Source organism: Mauremys mutica, chromosome 7 (assembly GCF_020497125.1).
Source record: "Mauremys mutica isolate MM-2020 ecotype Southern chromosome 7, ASM2049712v1, whole genome shotgun sequence".
NCBI lineage: Eukaryota > Metazoa > Chordata > Testudines > Geoemydidae > Mauremys > Mauremys mutica.
Genome location: NC_059078.1, coordinates 5,360,791 through 5,385,127, shown reverse-complemented (window position 1 = coordinate 5,385,127; position 24,337 = coordinate 5,360,791). Strand labels below are relative to the sequence as shown.

The following is a 24,337-nucleotide window of genomic DNA, read 5'->3' as shown; positions in this document are numbered from 1 at the left end:
ATTAAATCACATGATTAACTGTGATTTTTTTTTAAATCTCTTGACAGCCCTACTTGCAACCAATTAATTAGTTTTCTCAAAGTAATTATTAATGAGGAATCATAACTGAAGTAGTGTGAATCTAGTTGTGTCCTGCAACAATCTGTTCTTGCCTTACCGCTGTTTGGTATCTTTATCAATAAGCTGGAAGAAAATATAAAATCATTCTGGTGTTGTTTCCAGAGGAAACAAAGAATAGAGTGATAAATAATCATAAGGACAAGTCAGTTCTAGAGAGTAATCTGGACCATATGGTAAATTGGGCTCGTTCAAACAACATGCATTTTAATACGGCCAAAAGTAAATCATAAACACAGGAACAAGAATGTAGGTCACACTTTCAGGATGAAGGACCCTATTCCATAAAGCAGTGATTCTAAAAAGGGATCATGCTGGCTAACCAAGTAAACATTAGTTCTCTGGGCAAGGCTGTGTCTAAAAGGGGTAATGCAATCTTTGGATGTATAAAATAGAAAATATCAAGTAGGAGTAGATATATGGTATTGCCTCTGTATATAGCATTGGTGAGACCATTATTACTCTATCCAGGAGTCTTCATTTAAAAAAAAAGATGTTGGAAAATTGAAAATGTTTCAGAAAAGAGCTATAAGAATTATACCAGTTTTGAAATCCTGCCTTTCAGACACCTAAGAAACTCCATCTTTAGCTTATCAAACAGAAAGTTTAGAAGTGTCTTGATCACAGTTTATTAGTACCCACATGGGAGAAGATTTCATTTAGCAGGAAGTTCTTCAATCTATCAGACAAGATCCAATGGATGAAAACTGAAACTAGACAAATTCAGACTGGAAATAAAGTGAATTTTTTTTTTAACACTGAGGATAATTAACCATTAGTACAACTTACCAAAGAATGTAGCGGATCTCCATCACTTGAAGTCTTTAAATCCAGAGACTGGATATTTTTCTAAAAGACATACTCTAGTTCAACCAGAAGATAGGAACCTGAGACAGGAGTCACTTGGCCTGTGTTATGCGGGAGATCAGATTAGATCATCATAATGCTTTCTTCTAGCCTTAAAATCTATGAAGTAGTTAAAAAGATTTAAATAGCATTTAAAATCCTGCATTTTTATTAAACAAAAACCATTGATAGTGTAGACGTATTGATATAATTTATGATGGGGATTCAATAAACAGCAGCAGATCTAAACCTTAGCCTCATTTAAGAATAGAGCTAGAACTACTGATATTTTCTTTTAAATCAAAGTGCTGTTAATTCAAGCGTGAGACAAAGACAGAAAACAGAGGGCGCATTCTAGAACCCTGAAATGTTCTATAATCAGTGACACATATGAAGACAAGAGTCACACAAACATCATTAAACTATGTGAACTATTCAGATGATTTGCTGGATTCTAAATTAACTTTAACCAATAAAGAAAAGTACCTAGATATCACTGTGAAGAGTTCAGTGAAAACATCTGCTAAATGGACAGAGGTGATCAAAAAATAAAAAGTGCTTGCACTGGATAAAGAAAGTGATAAAAAGTAATACAAAAATAATATAATGGCATATAAACTGATTGTAGTTCTTCAGCTGAAATACAGTATTCAATTCTGGCCACCTCATTCCAAAAAGGACATAGCAGAAATAGAAAGAGTCCAGAGAAAGGATACAGAAATTATTACAGTCATAGAAGGACTGAGGAGAGTTTAAAATGTTTAAGATAATGTAGATTACAGAGGAAATGAAGAAGGGGGGATAGATAGAGGTATATAAAATAATGAACAGCTTAGAGAAGTTTAATCAGGCACTCTTATCTATCCTTTCTCATAATACTAGAACAAGATCAGGGTGATAAGTGTCTTAAAAAACAAAGAAGACAGTTTAACTAGAGGCAGCCAATGAAATTAAATGGCAACAAATGCAAAACTGATCAAAGGAAATGTTTTTTTTAAACCACAGAAAATTAACCAGTGAACTCATTGCCATGAAGTATTATTGAGGCCCAGAACTAGCCCAATTTAAAAAAAAGGATTAGACACATATATGAATAATAAGACCATCCACAATTACATAAAATAATATAGAAAATTTAAGAGATTGAAATGCTTTATCTATGCAGATTTGCTCTGCTGTCACTCATCACTGTAATATTTCATAACCTTAGCTCATGCTTCAAGATGTAAACCAACCACTAATTACCTAGGATTAGGAAGAAACCAATTGTCATTTATGGGGCTTCTTGTACCTTCCATTGAAGAATCTGGTGCTAGACACTATAAAAACAAGATACTGAACTAAATAGGCACTGCCCTGATTTGGTATGGCGATTCCTATGTACCTATTAAAGGCCAGTCTCAGGAGCAAAATGAATCCCTATGCAAGTTCACCTTTAAACCAGGAAACCGCAAAACATTACAGTGCACACACACTTTACTGTTTCTGATATCAATTTTCAAAACACTACAAAACATCTTTTAACAATGTCAAAACAAAAGACTGACCCTGGTGAGAAAAAACAAATGTTTTGAGCATTAAAAAAACCCAACAAGCATATAAGTTATTTAACACATCATGATCAAAATGAAAAGAGAAAACTATAGGGGGGAAAAAACCCGTGCATTAGACCATCCAGACAAAGCCCACTAAAACTCTTGAAACATGTGTGTTTGCTAAAATATACCACATTAACAGTGCCACTTGCTACAGCTCACCATGCTGTTGCTGCAATGTCATTGTCTATGGTTCCACATGTTAAAGCTCACCATATGGCATCAACAAAACTCTAACCTCTCCATCCCCTTGATCTCGCCTCTATGTTTTTGCTGGACCCCAGCTTTGGTCTTAAGGGAGCTGCTCTACAGAGCAATGAGGCCCTGCCAGCCATGCTATAACAAGAGATGGCTTCTGCCTTGGTATGAACATCTTTAATGTGGGCATTACTTCTGTTCCCACTGCAAACTGATACTTAGCTGGTCAGTAAAAGGGTATGCAAAAAAGAGACAGCACCAGTCGGTGGGTGAGCAGCTATTTCAGAAACCCTGGCTTCAGTAGGGCCAGCTGGGACCCTGGAGGCATCCTGCCAGATTTAGATGTCTGGTCCTTCTTGGCACAGGCAGGGGAGAAGACAGTTATTATTGTTGATACCATATTATGTTATAAAATTAACCTTGACAATGTGGGGCACTACCTGCTCAGAGATGAGAACAAGGTCCAATGTGGGTACTGGCCATGGGATCTCAATGAGCTAAGAGAGGATCATTCACACCCAACCAGGAATTAGAAGTTGTAGGAATGGCACAAATACAAGGGCAACAGTGGTAAGGGATATGGCTGGCGATGGGGGAAACAATGGCCACAGCAGCCAAGAGATGGGAAATGGGGTGAGAGCTGGGACAGTTCTAGAGAGACGACGGTCATGCCAACGTCAATGGAAAGTGCGGCACTGGTGGGGAAGGTGACATGGAGAATAACGGAAACGATCACATCGAGGGGAATGATGAGGAAGGCAACTGCGATGAGGGAAATAGCAGTAACAACAACATGGGAAACAATGGCAAAAGCAACAAGGCAGAAAATCATGGTGGTACCAGGGACACGATGCCAACAAGGGTGGCCAGGGGGACTGTGCGCAGGACCCGACGTCAACGCCACAGGTGACAGCGAGGATGGCGCCCAGAACACGATGCCAATGACAGCGACGAGAAGGACAGGACGCCAACGACAGTAATGAGGGAGACCGCGGAGATGGCGCTGGGAACACAACGCCCGTGACGGTAATGGGGAATACGAAGCCACGAGAGGGGATGGCAGGAATACGAAGCCACGAGGGGGGATGGCACGGGGAAGATGACACCAATGAGGGAGGCAGCGGCGATGGCGCTGGGAACACGACGCCGACGAGGAGGACGGCGCCAGGGACACGACGCCGAGGCCAGCGACGACGCCAGGGACACGAGGCCGGCGACGAGGGAGGTGGTTGGGATGGGGCAAGGAACACGACGCCGAGGGGGACGACACCCGGGACACGACGCCGACGCTGGGACCGAGGGGGATGGCGCCCGGGACGCGAGCAGGGCCCCAGCGCGAGGGAGGGCGAAGGAAGGGGACAGTGCCAGGGCCACGGTGCCAGGGCCATGGGAGCAAGCCGGGGAAGGTGACAGCGAGGGGTGAGACGGGACGAGGCCGGCGAGCGGGGGTGGAGCCTGGCGCCCGCCCCTCACCTGCTGAGGCTGCCCGCGGCGAGGAAGAGGCCGGTTCCGTGCGGGGTGCAGGCCTCGCCCGCCCGCCCTCTCCCCCGCCAGCCGGTGGCGCGGCAGAGCGGGGCCCCGGGTCCGCAGGGAGCAGCTCAGGCCCCAGCCTCCGCCTCCATGGCTGCCGCTTACCCGGCTGCATTGTGGGAAGCTGACCTCACTCACTGCCGCCGCCGCCCCGCCGGCTCCAGCACCCGCAGCCGCCTTCGCCGCCATGGGGGCCGTGACCGATGGTGAGAGCCCGGCCCGGGCCCGGGTCCGGGTCCCCGCCGCCTCCTCCACCCGGAGCCGAGCCGAGCCGCGGCCTCAGGCCCCCGTCTTATACAGCCCGGGGCTCCGGAGCATCCCCCTCCCCGGGCCGGGCCTCCGCCTCGCGCACAGCCCGGGGCTCCGAGCCGGCCTCTCGGGCCGGGCCTCCGCCTCGCGTACAGCCCGGGGCTCCGAGACCGGCCTCTGGGCCGGGCCTTCGCCTTATACAGCCCGGGGCTCCGGAGCATCCCCCTCCCCGGGCCGGGCCTCCGCCTCGCGCACAGCCCGGGGCTCCGGAGCATCCCCCTCCCCGGGCCGGGCCTCCGCCTCGCGTACAGCCCGGGGCTCCGGAACCTCCTTCCCGGGCCCAGGCCTCCCCCCGATACAGCTCTCCGCTCCTGACCCGGGACCCACAGCTTTGTGCTCGGGTTCCCCCTGCTCTCCAGAGACCCCAGAGCTTGGGGGGCCGTGGGCCCCTCCACGTCACCTCCCTCTGGGGTGCCCCCCAGTCCTGCGTTTCAGTCCCAGAGAGACCCCCCCCCACCTTTCGGGGTTCCGGGTGAGCCCCACTCGTCTCCAGTGTTGCGCTACTCGCTTCCCCTAGCACCTGCATTTTGTCCTCCACGCAGCTGTGGGCTCCAGGCCTCTCCCGATGCCCCCTTCCATTGCAGACCCTCTCCCCCCAGCTGTGGGTGCCATCCTCTTCTTTTCCCACCCAGAGCTACCACCCCAACACACACAAGCCATCATGCCGTCCTGGGCTCCAGACTTCCCCATTCCAGATCCCCCCACTCAAGAGACCCTTTCAATTTGGGGAACTGAAGGGCATGCTGTTTTGGGGGTTGTGAGGGGTTGGTTTTTTTTTGGATATATCAAAAATCCTACTGCCTGCTATAGGAAATGTTCTCTTCAGAGCGAGGCTGTAATGGGAGGGCTATCATTCAAAACCAGGATAAAACTTGAACCAGGGATCTGTCATAAACGTAACTTATCTAATGAATTGGAATTAATTTGCAAAATGGACACCATTAAATTAGGCTTAAATAAAGACTGGGAGTGGATGGGTCATTACACAAAGTAAAACTATTTCCCCATGTTTATATCCCCCCTCCCTCACAACTTCTTGTCAATTGCAAATGGACCATTTTGATTACCACTACAAAAAGTTTTTTTCTCTCCTGGTAATAGCTCACCTTAACTCATCACTCTCGTTAGTGTGTATGGTAACACCCGTTGTTTCATGTTCTCTGTGTGTGTGTGTGTGTGTGTGTGTATATATATATATATATATATATATATATATATCTTCCTACTCTATTTTCCACTGCGTGCATCTGATGAAGTGGGCTGTAGCCCACAAAAGCTTATGCTCAAAAAAATTTGTTAGTCTCTAAGGTGCCACAAGTACTCCTGTTCTTTTATCTAATGTTAACAGCAGAGTCGTGTGTTTAAAAAATGATTTTCCTCTACTTTAGATGAAGTTATTCGTAAACGACTTTTAATTGATGGAGATGGTGCTGGCGACGACAGACGAATTAATTTGTTAGTGAAGAGCTTCATTAAATGGTGCAACTCTGGATCTCAAGAAGAGGGGTATTTCATTCTCTGTTTTTCTTATTTAAAGTAATGTTGTCTACATACCAATGTTTAGATCCTGAAGCTTGTTTTGTTTTGAAAAACAGTGCCGTTCATCTTAAAACATATATTTTTATCTAGGCCTGTTGATTAATCACAGTTAACTCACACAATTAACTCAAAAAAAATCATGATTAAAAAAAGTAATCATGATTAATCGCAGTTTTCATTGCACTGTTAAACAATAGAATACCAATTGACATTTATTAAATATTTTTGGATGTTTTTCTACATTTTCAAATATATTGATTTCAGTTACAAAACAGAATACAAAGTGTACAGTGCTCACTTTATATTATTTTTATTACAAATATTTGCACTGTAAAAATGATAAAAGAAATAGTATTTTTCAGTTCATCTTGTACAATACTGTAATGCAATCTCTTTATGGTGAAAGTGCAATTTACAAATGTAGATTTTTTTTTTTTGTTACGTAACTGCACTCAAAAACAAAACAGTGCAAAACTTTAGAGCCTACAAATCCACTCAGTCCTACTTCTTGTTCAGCCAATCACTAAGACAAACAAGTTTGTTTACATTTACGGGAAACAATGCTCTCTGCTTCTTATTTACATCACCTGAAAGTGAGAACAGGTGTTCACATGGCACTTTTGTAGCCGGCGTTGCAAGGTGTTTTCGTACCAGATATGCTAAACATTCGTATGACCCTTCATGCTTCGGCCACCATTCCAGAGGACATGCTTCCATGCTTATGACGCTCGTTAAAAAAATAATGCGTTAATTAAATTTGTGACTGAACTCCTTGGGGGAGAGTAGTATGTCTCCTGCTCTGTTTTCCTTCATTCTGCCATATATTACATTTATAGCCATCTTGGATGATGACCTAGCACGTTGTTCATTTTAAGAACACTTTCACTGCAGATCTTACAAAATGCAAAGAAGGTACCAATGTGAGATTTCTAAAGATAGCTACAGCTCCACCCAAGGTTTAAGAATCTGAAGTGCCTTCCAAAATATGAGAAGGATGAGGTGTGGAGCATGCTTTCAGAAGTCTTGAAAGAACAACACTCCGATATGGAAACTACAGTACCCGAATCACCAAAAAAGAAAATCAACCTTCTGCTGGTGGCATCTGACTTATGATGATGAAAGTGAACATGCATCGGTCGACACTGCTTTGGATCGTTATCAAGCAGAACCCCTCATTAGCATGGACATATGTCCTCTAGAATTGTGGTTGAAGATGAAGGGACATGAATCTTTACCACATCTGGAATGTAAATATCTTGCAATGCCGGCTACAAAAGTGCCATGTGGACACCTGTTCTCATTTTCAGGTGACATTGTAAACAAGATGCGGGCAGCATTATCTCCTGCACATGTAAACAAACTTGTTTGTCTGAGTGATTGGCTGAACAAGAAGTAGGACTGAGTGGACTTGTAGCTCTAGAGTTTTCCATTGTTTTATTTTTGATTTCTGTTATTTTTTGTACATAATTCTACATTTGTAAGTTCAACTTAATTTTTTTAATTTAATTGACAGCCCTATTTTTGTTACATTTAAATATGGCCATGTATTGTTTACAATCCAAACCCTGCAGCAGTTACATAGCTAAGACAATTAGCATTGTGTAGCCATTTTTTGCCAACTTCTGTGATACTGGTATTTTATTTAAAGCCCCAGGTCTTGGAGTCAAGTGATTAAATGAGAATATCTGCTTTCATTTTTTTTTTAAAGTAAGTATCTAGCCCTCATTGGTATAGAGAAAAGTTTGTACTTTAAGCACTCAAAAACCAGAAGGCAAATAAAAATCCCTTTTAAAAAAATCTCATGATTTAAATGAATGATTTCTTTTGAAGGCCTGACTTTCTGTAATGTTTTGGGTTGGTGATATTGAATCTATGCCATTGCTTAAGCATTATTGAGAGACGCTCAGTACTATTATCTTTCTGCTACTGGTTTTACAGCAACTGACAGCTGTAGTAGAGGATAACTAAAAGGTGTGTCCTGGAGAAGACAATCTGTTGCTTTTTTTCCTCTGTAAAAAGATGTCAGAGAAAAAGCCCATTAAATTAACTCCATTCAAAATGAAGGGGAGTACTTTATTAGAGAGAACACTGTAAAACTAGATGCTTGGAGGAAGTTGTCTTCTGGATGACAGTATGAGCATTGCCGAGAAAGAGTGTTCAGGGCAAGACTTTGAAAAAGAGAATTGACAAAGTAATCCATATTGCAAATCAAATCTATTCAAAGTAGAGACACGTTTTAAATTAAATCATTAACCATTGGAAAACATGTCCATAGAACTTCAATGGTCTGACTTGTGAAGAATTGCATTTATGCTAAAGGTCTGCAAACAACATAAAGCAATCCTGTGTGAAAATGTGACACACACAAATTAAATAAACCTGCATCTTCCACTTACCAAAATAAGCATCCGATAGCTGTGATGGAAAGCAAGTGTCCATGGAGCAAGCAACTTGCTTTACAATAAATATTTCTATACTATTCCATTGTTATACTATCATTAGATATAAATTCCAGAACGCCCCTATAAAATTATGTATCTGCTTTATACAAAGAGATATAATCCTGTCCTCGTATGCATTTTTAGAGCAGGAGCACCATGGAACTCTAATCCAAGTAGGGCCTCTGAATATTACTGTAATATAAATATTAAATACTTATCGCAGTGGATATGCAGTCTTCTCTAATGAGACACTTAGATTCACCCATGGATTGTGTCTATTATGTGAATACCCATTTGGCATCCTGAAAATAAACTGAAAGACTTAATGCTTTAGTTAACCACTATGGTATATGTATAATTAAATTTTCAAGAATTATACATTAAATGCTTGGAATCTTACATTTCTCCAATTGCTGTTATATTTCATGAGATATTTAGTCTTCCGTGGCATTGTAATAGTAAATAAGCAGTTAAAAAATTTTTAATGGAAATGTTCAACAACAACTTGTCCACCTTTAGGTACAGCCAGTACCAGCGCATGTTGAGCACTTTATCACAATGTGAATTTTCAATGGGAAAAACTCTGCTTGTCTATGATATGAACCTCAGAGAAATGGAGAACTATGAAAAAATCTACAAAGACATAGGTAAAGAGAACTAAACTTCCTGAGTATTTGTGGTAACATTTGTAAGGCAGTTAGTCCAGTATTAAAGCTTGAGACAATTTCTGGCAGATTTAGCATCATTTGTCTACTGTTTCTACAAATATATATTTATTTCAATTTTTAATGAAAAACACCCATGCACAGGCTTTGAGCATCCTGCCAATATTTAAAATACAAATTCAAAATGCACAAGGGAATACAGTTATATAAAGGGAATAAAAATTTCCAGCAGGGCCAGGGTTGAAGTCAGTTGCCTTGTGACATTGTAGTTTAGAAAATTGGCTTATTGACAGTTGAGTACTTTTGAATCAAATACTGTACCTCTTACCTTTGGGGATTTGATTTTTTTTTTTTATAAAGAAAATAGTATAGCTGCAGCACATGAGAAAATTGCTGAATGCAAAAAGCAGATTCTGCAAGCAAAAAGAATACGAAAAAATCGTCAAGGTAAGCTAAAATTGGACCGATACTGAAAAACTAATAGCAAAGATTTGTTGTTTTGAGGATAGACTTGGTTTTATGCATAGTCCAAGAAATAAATTACGAAACCAGCTATTTTTAAAGAGCGCTTGTTCCAAGAAATTACAGTAGTTTTTGTGAATGTATTAATGTCAAAACAGAAATCTGTATTTCAGAATTACTTTTCATGACTAGCATTTGAAATTCTTAGGGTCTGGACATTATTGGAGGGAGGGAGAGACAGGGAACCCCATTTCGATGTGCGAGTATATTCCAGTTTTCTTGTACTTTCCAAACACCTTTGAACTTCTGCCACTCACCCCTCGCACCCAGGGAGAACTGGACAAGTCTCCGTTCAGAGCCAATCTGTACTGTTCCTAATTGAAGGGAAGGAACATGGGTGAGCAGAATGGCAAACTTCTACCACTATGCTGCCTGGTCAGGGGAAGAATAGAAAATGATCAATCATCAAACTTCCTTCATGGCACAGTGAAGTCTCCTGCATGGCAGTGCAGACCATTACCTCTGGACTAGTCCAATTTGGAGAAAAATAAACCAGTGACATGTGAAATTAGAAAATTACAGATGTGACCAGGTATGTCAGAGCTAGGTTTGTGCCATTATAGTAAAATAAGCAATGGAAAAACCCATATGCCATACCAGAGCAATAAGGCTCTAAATGAGAAAATATCAGTTCCCATAATCAGACTGCTCACTTAAAATTGTTATACACTTTGAAAAGTAATTAATAAGGAAGCGGTGTCAGCATTTTTCAAAGAGTGAGAGAAAATCCTGGCTCCATGAAGACTGTTTAATCTTTTGAGTACCACGCCCACTGGATAAAGAGAATTCCTACATCCAGTAATAGTGCAGCATGTACGTGTGTGCCATTTGGCTTGCAAAGCATTGTTTATTTGAAACTTACTTTTCTGAAAAAAAAAATTCCTATAAAAACACTTTACAGACTACTACTTTTAGACCTAAAATTTAGGTTTTTCTTTTTAAAAAATAAAGTGGGTGAAGGGCTTAACAAATCTGATGCAACTAGGAAGATTCCATGATTTAATAATAAAAATTTATTGTAATTTCACAACAAGTAATACAGTAAATATCTGTTCTGCATTGCCTACCTATGCAAAACGCCTAGTAAAGTAAAGTCAAGCCAGTGAATTTTGAGTGCGCACGGCAGCCAAGATCGGGCAAGTAGACGTCAGGGAGACATAGGGCATGGTTCAAGGAGACACTATTATGCCAAAACCAAACAAAATTCCCCCAAAACCCAGCGTCTTATGACTAGAGCCCTGCAAATCCACGGATGCAAATATCCACAGACCATTTTTGCAGATCGCAGCGCAGATGCAGATACAAATTTTGTATCCACGCAGGGCTCCGCAGCACACACTCACCCGAACAGAGTGGCTCTCACCCAGCCTGCAGGCTCCAGCTCTGCTCTCTGAATCATGCAGCAGCGTGCTGGGTATTCTGGGAGTTGTAGTCCCCAGCTTGCTTAGAGGGAGGTAAACTACAGCTCCCATTAGGGAGTGAGCCAAGCACCATTTTGAAGGTGGGGTTCTTTAAAAGAACAGGCGGCAGTGGCTGCGTGCATGAGAGCTGCTACAATTGCGTACGGGTGGCCCCGCCCAGACGGGGAGGGCGGTGCTGCATAGAAAGACCCAGAATTGTAGCCTCCCTGCCTGGAGCAGGTTAGAATGTAAGGAAGGGGTGGAATGGGCAGCAGGACAGGAGGCCTCAGGGGAGAAGTGGGGCAGAGAGGGCAGGCGTTTGGGGGCTTGACACAGGCCTGCATCACTGCTGCACAATGACCTGTGGAGCTGTTCAGAGCCCTGCAAATCCGCAGACAATTTTTGCGGCTTGGATGCGGATACACCTTTTTGTATCCGCACAAGGCTCTACTTATGACTATCCAGAGTGACCTAAAGGACCTCCTGATGCCAACTGATAGAAGGTACAGGGGTACATAAGGGTTACAGAGTGCCTCTGGGCCTGATAGCTACATACTAGTCCTCCAGAATGTGTGATGTAAGGTCTTTAATGATGACTGAGATGCTTATCTCCCTCTGATTAGTCACATGCAAATTGAGACAAAATGCTAATCAATGGATTGCGAAGACTGCAAGAAAAAAATAGCAGGGGTTATCCTATTTATCTCTAAAACAATGACCTTTTGAAACTATGTGGGGTGCAGATGAACCCTCAGTTATTCAATCTATGCGGACAAGCCAGCAGGAGGCTTGATCTTAGGAGATGGGATCTTTGCCAAACTTGTTGAAAATGCTGGGGAAAGGACTTGGGGTAAGCTGTCTTGTAGGAGATAGGGGAATGCCTCGTCAGGTAAGTTATGATTTTGTTTGATCTACAACCATTTGTTTCCAAAATTCTTATTTTCTATCACTTGAATCTCTGTTCTTTGATAATAGATAAAGTTATTCTTGTTTTCACTGTAAATATTAGTGCTGTGTTTGAAGTAATCCTGAGTTGAATCTTGCAAGATGGGGTGTACTTTTCTTTCAGGAGTTCTCTGCGTGTTCAATGGAACAGGCGCTGAGCACCCCAGAGGTGTTGGGAGGACTTAGGAGTTTGTGCGTGCCTTTTGCTAACCTTTACACAGAGAGGTGGCCTGGAAGGCAGTGCTTGTGTTGCCAGAGGCTGATCCACAGCAGTCATAGACAAGGCTTCCTCTTGTTAAGCGCAGGTGCTAGCAAGGTTCCTCATATCGCTGGGGTCCCCTTGGAAGCATTACAGCCTTTCCTCTTGAAGGCCTTTATCCAGCACAGAGAACTATACACGTGCACCCATGTGATTTCCAATGTAGGATTGGGGCCAAAATCCAGACTGACACACATACACACAGCCAGCAACAAGTCAATTACTCTCCCCGTACAAACCACATCTGAGGAGTTCCAAGATGTACAGTTGATCACTTCTCATAAAAAGGAGTATATTCATAATTTCAGTGGAAACATTTTAAAACATTCCCCTGCAATCTTGTACATAAAGCATTTTGCTAAGGCACAAAACTAGAAGTTATTGGAAATAAGAATCTTTCTTTGTCAAAGATAAGTAAACAGTATTATAAAAACCCAGTACATTTGTCTTACTCAGAGGCAAAGGTGTATTCAAATTAGTTATTTTGCCAGTATCTCTTTGCTGGATAATTTTGAATTCAAGGTTCTGAGTGCTCTTAGCTCCCATGTATTTCAGTAGAAATTCATGACACTCAGCACCTTGCAGGACTAGGTCTAGATTTAGGCTCGAAGTTAGGTTACTACCCGTTGAAGGAGTGACATTCAGTTTATGAATAGGATTTTATGATAGGATTGCTTATAAGAGCAGGAGAGTTGATGATCCAGGAGGTCCCTGCCAGTCCTTTATTCTTATGTTAAAGTTTTTGCTTGTGCCATGTTCTCGCTAGTTCTTGATGAAAACTTTATACACACACTGCATAAAGTTTTTCATGTGAATTTGTAGATACTTGGTTCACGTATAGGAACTGGCAAGGCTACAGTTGCCCACATGACTGTAGCTCTGCTCTTTAATTACAAGATAAGACTATTTCTTAAATACGGTATCATACCATCAGTTTTAAAACCATAGATGTGGTTGGCTATTTATCTAACACACACCAGAAACCATGTATATTTAAAGAGTAAACTATACTTACACAACAAATAGGTATAGGCGTTGAACAGGAGTGAAAAATTACTCGACACGATAAACTACCTACCATTCTATTTATGGGTCCAACTCTACAAATACTTAGTACTGAGCATGGGTCTTTCCACTACAAGTGGTGCTATTGACTGGATCTGGCTTTAGAAATCCTTACCCAGAAGAGTTTAAAAGTTTGGTTTTTTTTCCCTTTCAGAATATGATGCATTGGCTAAAGTAATACAGCACCATCCAGACAGACATGAAACATTAAAGTAAGTATAGGGCTGATTTGAAGTTAACATAAGCCAACAGCTGTTCCGTCACTTAACATAAATCATCTTATTATGGATCTTCAGCATTTAAATCAGTTACTACATATTGCAGAGGTTTAGTTTATTAATTAACCTACTCTGCAAAATATTTTTGCTCATTCAAGAGCTGCTTCGATTCTTGCAACATAGAACAAATTACCTTAATTGGTTTCATGTTTTGGAAACAAACTTACATCTAAAGAAATAGAAGATGGGTAGACCTCCATCTCATAGGTGACATATGAGCAGCAGACCTACACTTAACCATTTATGGAGATTCTTTCTATATTGTTAATTACTGTGGAAAATGTTCTGTTTACACAGGTTTTTGCACAGATGCAAAAAACCCTTTAGTCGTTTTTTCATTTGTATTCTGCACTTGTGTAAACTTTGCCCACCATACCTATTCAAATGGACCTCAGGTTGTTTAATATTGAGGGTGAGATAATTGTAAGCTAACTCAGTGTGGTTCATTAAGTATCCTAATTAATGCTTATTGCTTAGAAAATAGGGTCTCTTCATTCAAGTGGTGTTCACTTGATTTTATAACAAACATTTAAAAGCTAAGTTTTTATGCTGCTATTGGTGGAGGTTTTTGTACACCATTTTCTTCATTTGCTTGTTCGAAAGGGCTGCAATGTTTCTATGTTTAAAGTTTGGTATGTGGTGACTCTCTTTTAACAGGTATATTCCTTAATATTTTAATTAACCTCCAGGCATTTCTGTTCAAAAGTATTGCTATTACTTTGTATTTGAAATGTTATTCATATATTATACTTAGTGGGTGAAACGCAGATCTGCATGCTGGTGCAGTCTCGGCCCAAACTCACTGCGGACAGGTTGATCAGAAAAAGAGGTGTAATGGCAAAGTAACGTGATTGTCACCAGTGGGGCAGAACATGTAACATACATGCAAAAGGGATGCAATAAATGAGTAGCAGGAAAGCCCCTGCTACTTTGTTTACATCTTCCTAGTATCAGGGGGGTAGCCGTATTAGTCTGTATTCACAAAAGCAACGAGGAGTCCAGTGGCACCTTAGAGATTAACAGATTTATTTGGGCATAAGCTTTTGTGGGTAAAAACCCCACTTCTTCAGATGCATGGAGTGATCCTGTTATGCCTTTTCCTACAATGGCCCCACCTCCTCAGTTTATAAATTACTATCCTGCACCCCTAGTTATTTCCCCAATCAGGCAATTTACACTTTCTAGCTGTCCAACTTACTCTACCTGTAACTTACATCACTGGTTCTGTGATTGCTGAATTTGTAAAATTGGATATTTAGTACTGATCAAGGAGGAGGATCGGTTTTGATCTCACAATCTCAAATATTCTAGCACTGTCCTCTGAACTTGATTAAAGATGACAGTCACTGTGTGGGAACACTATAGTTTAGTGTTCTCACTTGAGTGTTGCTTATACTTACATATCTGATTTGCTCTGGCCACCTGCCTTTAAATAACAAAGGGAAACTGTCATTCCATGTTCCATGATTTTCTATATCAAATGGAAGATCTATAATTGTTTGACTTTAGAAAATACAACTACTAGGATAATATTTTTGAGCTGGTGAGAACATTTCATTTAAAAATTGACACTGCATGCAGCATAGAAATTTCCTATTTAACCAGTCGTTGTGCCACTCATCACTAGGAAGCTCATGCTATGTAGATGTCAGAAGTGGCTGTAGTTTTTCAAATAAGGCAGCTGGAACATATTTCTTGGAAGGAAGCCACTCTTATTTACCTTACACATCAGTCATCTGAGCACAAGTGCCCTTAGCAAATCCATAGATAGCAGCAATAGTATTTCACGTTTGGTTTTCTGCCGTTTCCTTTACGTCATTTTCTCTTCCTATTATTTGAATTACAGGAATATGTGGAGGCCTTACTATGGGGTACCCATCTTATCTATTACACCCTGTACAAATACATAGGAAGAGAGAGTCCCTGCCCTGAAGAATATATGCTCTAAACAAGAGAGACAGACTAGGGCAATAAGAGAGGATTAGTATCTCAATTATACAGGTGGGGAACTGGGACATAGAGACTGAATGACTTGCTCAAGTTAATACAGTAAGAATTGAACCAAGGTCTCCTAAATCCTAGTCCAGTGCCTTAACCACCAAGATCATATTACATAAGAGTGGCCATACGGGTCAGACCAAAGGTCCATCTAGCCCAGTATCCTGTATTCCAACAGTGGCCAATGCCAGGTGCCCCAGAGGGAATGAACAGAACAGGGCATCATCAAGTGATCCATCCCCTGTCACCCATTCCCAGCTTCTGGCAAACAGAGGCTAGGAACACCATCCCTGCACATCCTGGCTAATAGCCATCGATGGACCTATCCTCCATGACCTTATCTAGTTCTTTTTTGAACCCTGTTATAGTCTTGGCCTTCAACATCCTCTGGCAAGGAGTTCCACAGGTTGACTGTGTGTTTAAAAAAAATACTTCCTTTTATTTGTTTTAAACCTGCTGCCTATTTGCTCTCTTGTTTCTGAAGGACACTTATAGAAATTGTTACAAAGCCAAATACTACAAGTCAAGAACCACCACCTTAAATCAGGAGGCCTGTGGAATGAAAGGCTCTTAGCTAATGAAACACAACTGTTTTCATGGTACTTTTAATCACTGCAGAAGCTGGAGAAAAATTGGTCAGGAAAAAGATCCTGGTTTATTGTGCATGTACATATACTGGTCATATGACACAATGGGACACGAGTCTAGAGAAATAATTTCTTGACAGTAAGTTATTAGAACTAGCTATTCCAAATACTAGAGCAGACACGAGGAGAGACTATTTTTGACTTAATCATCTTAGATTTGAAGAGCGGAAAGGACCTGCAATTGTCTATCCTGCCCCCTGTTATAACACAGTCCATAGAACTTCCCCGAAATAATTCCTATAGTACCTTTTAGAAAAACAAATCAAGATTGGATAAAAATTGTCAGTGATGGAGAATCCACCACGACCCTTGGGAAGTTGTTCCAGTAGTTAATTATGCTCACCATTAATTTATGCCTTTTCCAGTCTGAATTGTCTAGTTTTCATTTCCAGCCCTTGGATTGTGTTACACCTTTCTCTGCTAGATTGAAGAGCCTGTTATTAAATATTTGTTCCCTATGTAGGTACCTATAGTCTGTAAGCAAGTCACCCCTTAAACTTCTCTTTAAGCTACATAGACAGACTCAAAGACCTCCTCACTCCAGGGCATGTTTTCTAACCCTGTAATCATTCTCATGGCTCTTCTCCGAAATCGCTCCAATTTATCTACGTCTTTCTTGAATTGCAAGCACCACAACTGGACACAGTATTCCAGCAGTGGTCACAACAATGCCAAATGTAGAGGTAACATAAACAGGGAAATCTCAAGTAGGAGTAGAGAGGTTATGTATCCTAGGATCACATTAGCTCTTTTGACCGCAGAGTCACACAGGGAGTTCATGTTCAGCTAAGCATCCATCACAACCTCCAAATCTTTTTCAGAGTCACTGCTTCCAAGGCTTGAGTCCCCCATCCTGTAACTGTGGCCTACATTCTTTGTTCCTAGATGTATATACTTACATTTAGCCATATTAAAATGCATATTGTTTGTTAAGACAGCTAAACTGGGCACAAGCACACAGGAGCTAATTCAAGAAGTGACAGTAAGTGAGCTAGTAACAGTGACCACAATATAATTAGATTCCACAGGTAGACTACCAAAAAGTGACACTAAACTTCAGAAAAGGAGATTTCAATAGAGAAAGTTAGCCAAAAAGGCCCTAGAGTGAAAAGTAAAGGCAGTAGAAATCCCTAGACGTACCTTGGATGCAACTTAGAAAAATAGTAAGTCTGAAGTCATTCATGTATGCTGAACAAAAAGGGAACTGGGAATGCAAGGTGTAAACCATTGTGGCTGAATGATAAAGTTCAAGAGGCTGTTCAAGCCAAGGAGACTGCCTTCAAAATCTGGAAAATCTAACCCGAGTGAAACCAACAGTGCCTGGGGCTCTGAGGCACTATGATAATACTGCAGATAATAAAACAGGAGCATGAATTACAGCAGGCATTACGAAAGAAGGAAATTAGAAGGGCCAAAGTGGAGTCTGAAGAACAAATAGCTCAGTGGGTAAAACGGGGAGGGATAGCTCAGTGGTTTGAGCATTGGACTGCTAAACCCAGGGTTGTGAGTTCAATCCTTGAGGGGGCCATTTAGGAATCTGGGGTGAAGATCTGTCTGGGGATTGGTCCTGCTTTGAGCAGGGGGTTGGACTAGATGACCTCATGAGGTCCCTTCCCACCCTGATATTCTATGTGAAAACCAACAAGAGCTTCTTTAAGTGTAGTGGAAACAGGAAGCCTGCAAAAGAATCTGGGCTAAAGGGAGCAATTAAGGAAAATAAAAACATTGCTGAGCAGAAAACTGATGACTTTCCATCAGTCTTCACCCCAGACAACGTTGGGTAAATTTCTGCCCCAGACCTGATATTTTCTGGTACTGTCCTAGATTTGATATGGTGGAAGAGGGGTAGTGGAGCACATAGATAATTGAAAATGCAGTAAGTCACTAGGCCAAGGTGGCAGATATCCAAGAGTTCAGAAGAAGCAGCTCAGCTATTTCATACCCAAGTTAACAAAAGTGTAAATCTCTCATTAAGAAAAGCTAACGTTCCGAAGTATTGCAAAGTGGCAAATATTGTACCCATATTTTAAAGGCCCTAGAGATGATCTGGCTAATTATAGACCTGTAAGCCTTGCGTCCATACCTGACAAGTTGGTTGAATTGATCATTAAAACCAATACCAGAACATTTAGAAGGTCATGATCTAATAGGATTTAACCAGCCTGGATTCAGCAAAGGAAAGTTGGGTCTCACTAATCTCTTAGAATTCTCTGAACGTGTCAGTAAAGTAGTGCATAAAGGAGAACCAGTTGACAATTTCATTCAGTGGCTCTCAAACTTTTTTACTGGTGACCCCTTCGACATAGCAAGCCTCTGAGTGCGACCCCGCCCCTTATGAATTAAAAACACTTTTTAAAATATATTTAACACCATTAGAAACGCTAGAGGCAAAGCGGGGTTTGGGTTGGAGGTTGATAGCTCGTGACCCCCCATGTAATAACCTCACGACCCCCTGAGGGGTCCCGGCCTCCAGTTTGAGATCCCCTGATTTAATTAGACTTGGAAAAGGCCTTCAACATGGTCCTTCACAAGAGGCTACTAGAGAAGCTAAATACGCATAGGTGAGAGGAAAACGTACTATCTTGAATCAAAAACTGTCTGAGAGAAAGCAAAGAGTAGGATTAAATGGTCAGCTTTTATCATGGCAGAAGGTTAACAGCGGGAGTCTCAAGGGGCTGGACTAGGTCCCGTGTTTAATATACCTGGAAAGGAAAGGAGAGGAGGAGGGGGAGTAGAGAGGTAACAAAATGTGCAAATGACAAAGTTATTCAAGATGGTCAGGACAGGAGAAGACCATGAGGAACTTGAAAAGACTTAAACAAGCTAGGTGAATGAGCAACACCATGGCAGATAAAATTCAATGTTGATAAAGGCAATTGAAGGGGAAAAAATGTAAACTACTTACCTCTTACAGGGTTCTAAATTAACTGCATTAACCCAGGGAGGGGACCTGGGACATCACTGTACACTGCGTAATGGAGACCAACTGCTGACAGAAAAAACAAAATGTTGGGAAGCATAAGGAATGAGATGGAGAATAAATATTGAAAACATAATGTCTTTGTATTAGTCAGTGGTGCACTGTTCTAGCAGTAGTGGTCACCTGATCTCACAAAGGATGTCGCAGAACTGGAAGAGGTTCAGAGAAGAGTGACAAACCTGACCAAAGGCCTGGAAAATCTCTCGGGTGAAGCGTGGTTGGAGAGGCTGGGATTGCTTGGCTTAGAAAGGAGATGGATAAGAGGGGACGTAACAAAAGTACATAAAACAATAAGTGTTATAGAGAAGGTAGAGAGGAGCTTCTGGTCTCCCATATAATGCAAGAATAGGGGGGCATATTAAACTGAAAGGTAGGAAATTCAAAACCAACAAAAGGAAATACTTTTTCACACTTCTTAAGCTGTGGCACTCATTGCTACAAGAAGTCATTGAAGCCAAGAACTTAATTTAAAAAAAGTATATGGATTAAGAATATCTCATAATTAATGACCACACCATTTTTTGGAAGGAATAGTAAACCTTGTGTTTTGGGGCTTAAGCCAATTTCTAATTATTAGGGAGTGGGGTGAGACCTAATGGCAGGGGATGGCAGATTATTCCACATATGCCTATTGCAGGGTTCTTATGCTATCTCCTAAAGCAGTGCTTCTCAAAACTGGTCCGCCACTTGTTCAGGAAAAGCCCCTGGCGGTCCGGGCCGGTTTGTTTGCCTGCCATGTCCTCAGGTTCAGCCGATCGCGGCTCCCACTGGCCGCAGTTCACCATCCCAGGCCAATGGAGGCTGCGGGAAGGGACGCGGGCAGAGGGATGTGCTGGCCACCCTTCCTGCAGCCCCCATTGGCCTGGAGCAGTGAACCACGGCCAGTGGGAGCCACGATCAGCCTAACCTGCGGATGCGGCAGCTAAACAAACCGGCCTGGACCGCCAGCACCTTTCCCTGAACAAGGGGCGGCCCAACTTTGAGAAGCAATGTCCTAAAGTATCTGGTTCCAGCCACTATCAGAGATGAGATACTGAACTAGATGGACTTTTGGTCTGATCCACTCTGGCAATTCTTGTGTTCCTATATGGAGTATGTAGTTATTTCTTATACACTCCACTGTGCCCTTCTGTTACTGCTCTTGTAAGACACAGGAGTTGATGAAGTAGTGCATTCATGTGAAAATATCAGGGGTATCTTGTGGAGTTTGTTTCTTCCATTTCCAGGCATTTTTAATCAGGCAATCCAGTGTTTTAGCAAAGCCACAGAGAATGATTCAATTATTTTTAATAATTCACAAAAGTTGTGTGTAATTTGTTATTACACGGTTTGTACTATGACAGTTATTGGAATTTGTTTGCAGGCAGCTAGAAGCTTTGGGAAAAGAACTTCAACATCTTTCTCACATTAAAGAAAATGTTGAAGATAAGGTAGGCGTATTCTTTTATTTTGGTATCTATATTTATATTCATATGAACATAATTATGAGAAATCTACTGAAAGTTTCATAGTTCATGTATATACTCACTTAATTGGCCATACTTTAGTTCGTGGGTTGTGTTCTTTGTCATTCTAGCTGGAGTTGAGACGAAAGCAGTTCCATGTGCTTCTGAGTACCATCCATGAACTTCAGCAAACTTTGGAAAGTAAGTGGTTCTTAAATGAAAATATATGGGGCCAAATCCTCCTCTGCTTACTCAGGAGTAGTTCTATTATAGCCAGTAAGACGATTTCCATGAGTAAGGGGAGCGGAGTGTCTTTTTTCCAATTAGCGTATACAAAGTAATGCCTTCTAGCACTGAAATCATTAAAGTTGTTGTAGTATCTGTATTTCCTATATTAAACTACTGCATTCAGCACTACTTAAGTAAGAGAATCTTTTCTAAAATAAAAAAATTCTTCTCAAAATTTATTCTAGGAGCCAGCTATGATGGAGTAGAGTAGGGGCAAACCTTTCATAGTTTTTAATAAACTCCTTTGAAATGTGATTGTAAAAATAGTGACATATCTGTTACCCTTCAGAGCCACAGTATAAAAATATGTTCATAAATATTTGTTGAACTAACCAAAAATGGTCTCTATCTAAGTTACTGATATGGCTCCCATTTCTGTAGTGTTGGACATCTCAATCCTTACTGTCTTTATCCTCACGACACCCCTGTGACACAGGTAAACTAATAGGGAACCAAGGCCCAGAGAGACTGAGTGACTTTCCCAAGGACATGCAGGAAGTCTGTGGCAAAGCAGGGAATTGAACTTGGGTCTCCTGACTCCCACGCTAGAGCTTAACCACTAGACAGTTCTTTCTGATATAATCTTCATATAGTATACTCTGAGGCCAGATATGTACCTATTCCAAACAAGACATGTTCCTGTCTTTCCAAGGTTGAATATCTGGCATACTAAGGCTACAGTTTTGTCACGGAAGCTTTTAATAAATTTCACAGCGGAGGTGCAGATGAAAAGCATTAAATGAGTCAGGTATTAGTACTGCTCTGATAAAAGAGTTCACAATGCAAGAAGCCAGGACATTAGTAATGGAAGCTGATACAAACTTTGTGCATTGATATTACAGGATTTTTCATATACAAATACACAAACACTAATTGCTGTAGTAGCTGAAACAGAACCAATTGAGGGGCAAATGTCAGCCTTAGCTTTGAATTAGTGTGTTTTCCCTTTTTTGTGTCACAGTCTTAGTTTCTTAATGTTCTGTATAATGCAGTGCTAAACAACTGGGATAACATTCTCCAGTACAGTTTATATATAAATATCAAGTCTAATCTGAGCATGTTTCAATAACAGACACAATCTAATTTTCAGATGATGAAAAACTTTCAGAAGCAGAGGAATCCCAAGAAACTCACATGGAAGCAGAGACTAAACAGTAGACAGACTTTGGACTTACCTGAGAATTTCCATAGCTCTTGAACTTTTTTTAAGAAATAAAATCTTGCTGCCACTTCTGTGAATTTGTATGAATACTAGTTTTTTTAATACAAAAATACTTGTTTTGTTAGTGCTACAGTAAAACAGTTACTGATCAGTAAAAAGCCTTCATAGACAAAGCGTGGACAGACGCTGTATTTGGTTTAATACAAAAAGCTTTATATTTTGTGAACTAGGAAAATATTTTAGGCTTTTAAGTTGCAGAGTGAAATGTTTCTGTACGGTAATCAGCTACGATGATAAGTGTTGGCAATAAAACGTGTTTACAAATCATTTTCTCTTTTTTTTGGAGGCTAAAAACCTAGATTTACAATAAAGTATTAAGGCCCTGATCCTGCATTGAGCCCACCAGTCAGGAGTCCTGTGCCTGTGTGCAGTCACAGTCATGCCAGTAGCCTCTACCCATATCCAGGAGACCACACTAGTGGACCCAGATGCAGGTTTGGGATCTAAATCTGGACCAAATGGTTTACTTGTAGTTTTCCAGTGTAGCAGCTATGTGTAGTGCATTTTAGAACCCACCAATGAGAGAGAGTAATTACTCCTTCGTTTCAAATACACTATAAACCTTAAGAATCATCTCACATCAGTATATGAAAGTTGGCTCACCAACAGCTTTAAATCACTAACATCTTAAGGTGTGTCTATACAGCAGTTTAGTGTGCAGTGAGCTGGAGTGTACACAGACAGCCTGTCATGCTCTACCTGGCCACGTGGACCCTGCTGCCACACACTTAAAAGGTCCCTGGTGCACTTTCATCTGCTCAACTTTTAAATGGAGGTCGATCAAAGCGCACTATCGACCTTTTAGTGCACAGCAGCAGGGTCCAGATGGCCAGTTAGTGCACCGCAGGCTCATGCTGTAGATTTACACCCCAACTTGCTACAAACTAACTGTTCATATAGACAAGCCTTTATTGTAGTACTACTGTTTATTGGTACAGTAACTCCTCATTTAACGTTGTCCCACTTAACATTGTTTCAGTGTTACGTCCCTGCTCAGTTAGGGAACATGCTCCTTTAAAGTTGTGCACTGCTCCTTTATAACGTTGGTTGGCTGCCTGCTTGTAAGATTCTGTGGAAGAGCAGCGACTGTACAAGGGAGCATTCCACAAGTTCCGCTTCTCCGCCTCCTCCCTCTCCCTGCACCGCTAAACAGCTGTTTAGCAGCGCTTAGGATTTTCTGGGAGGGAGGGGGAAGAGTGGAGATGTGGGGCTTCCCTGCTCCTGCCCCTCCCTCCCAGCACTTCATGCTTAGGACTTTCTGGGAGGGAGGGGCAGGAGTGAGGAAGCGCTGCATCTCCATTCCTCCCCCTCCCTCCCAGAAAGTCCTAAGCGCCGCCAAACGGCTGTTTGGTGGCCTCTTGGACTAGCGGGGAGGGATGTGGCGTGCTCTGGGGAGGAGGTGGAGTTGGGGTGGGAAGAGGTGGGCCTGGAGTGGCGTGGGGACAGGAAGAGGTGGACTTGGAACATTCCCGGCAAAATCTGAGCTTGTTCTCCGGGGAAGCTGCCGCTGCTGCTGCAAAGCTGCTTTCTAGTGTCCTTGCCTGCAGCGGGCTGTGCCTGTGGGGGGTAAGCCAGGGGCACTTCCCAACCACAGTACAGTACTGTACAGTATACAGTATAATGCCTTTTGTCTGCCCCCAAAAATCTCCTTGGAACCTAACCCCCCGCATTTACATTAATCTTATGGGACAATCGGATTTGTTTAACATTGTTTCACTTAAAGTTGCATTTTTCAGGAACATAACTATAGTGTTAAGTGAGGAGTTACTGTATTGTAGTAGTGCCGAGGAGCCAGGTATCCAGGCCCCATGGTGCTATGCTCCCACAACATAGAGACAACCAAAACCCACAGTGCTTATGCGCTAAGTAACACTTAATATCATTTGATTACCACAGTTAAGGATGAAGAGGATCTAATACAATTTGCATTCAGAGTCTGTCCAGCTTTAACTATATCAATAGTAATTGAAAGTTTACTGATCTTAAAAAAATAAATAAATAAATCTATAACATACATGACCTTAGTTAGTTAGTTGCAATATAATATA

The 24,337-nt window shown here is 41.7% G+C and overlaps 1 protein-coding gene across 2 annotated transcripts; it reads left to right on the top strand.

Annotated features, from left to right (window-relative positions):
- The first annotated feature begins 1,366 nt into the window (after positions 1-1,366).
- THOC7 (THO complex 7) lies at positions 1,367-22,554 on the top strand. 2 transcript variants are annotated; one of them, XM_045025114.1, is made up of 8 exons: positions 1,367-1,500; positions 5,984-6,101; positions 9,095-9,222; positions 9,601-9,687; positions 13,586-13,643; positions 20,698-20,764; positions 20,911-20,980; positions 22,158-22,554. In XM_045025114.1, the coding sequence occupies exons 1-8, from the start codon at positions 1,491-1,493 to the stop codon at positions 22,223-22,225; spliced, it is 606 nt and encodes a 201-aa protein (XP_044881049.1). In that variant the 5' UTR covers positions 1,367-1,490; the 3' UTR covers positions 22,226-22,554. The 2 variants fall into 2 exon arrangements, with proteins under 2 accessions (XP_044881049.1, XP_044881048.1); XM_045025113.1 differs by lacking the exon at positions 1,367-1,500 and adding an exon at positions 4,225-4,492.
- Positions 22,555-24,337: the final 1,783 nt, after the last annotated feature.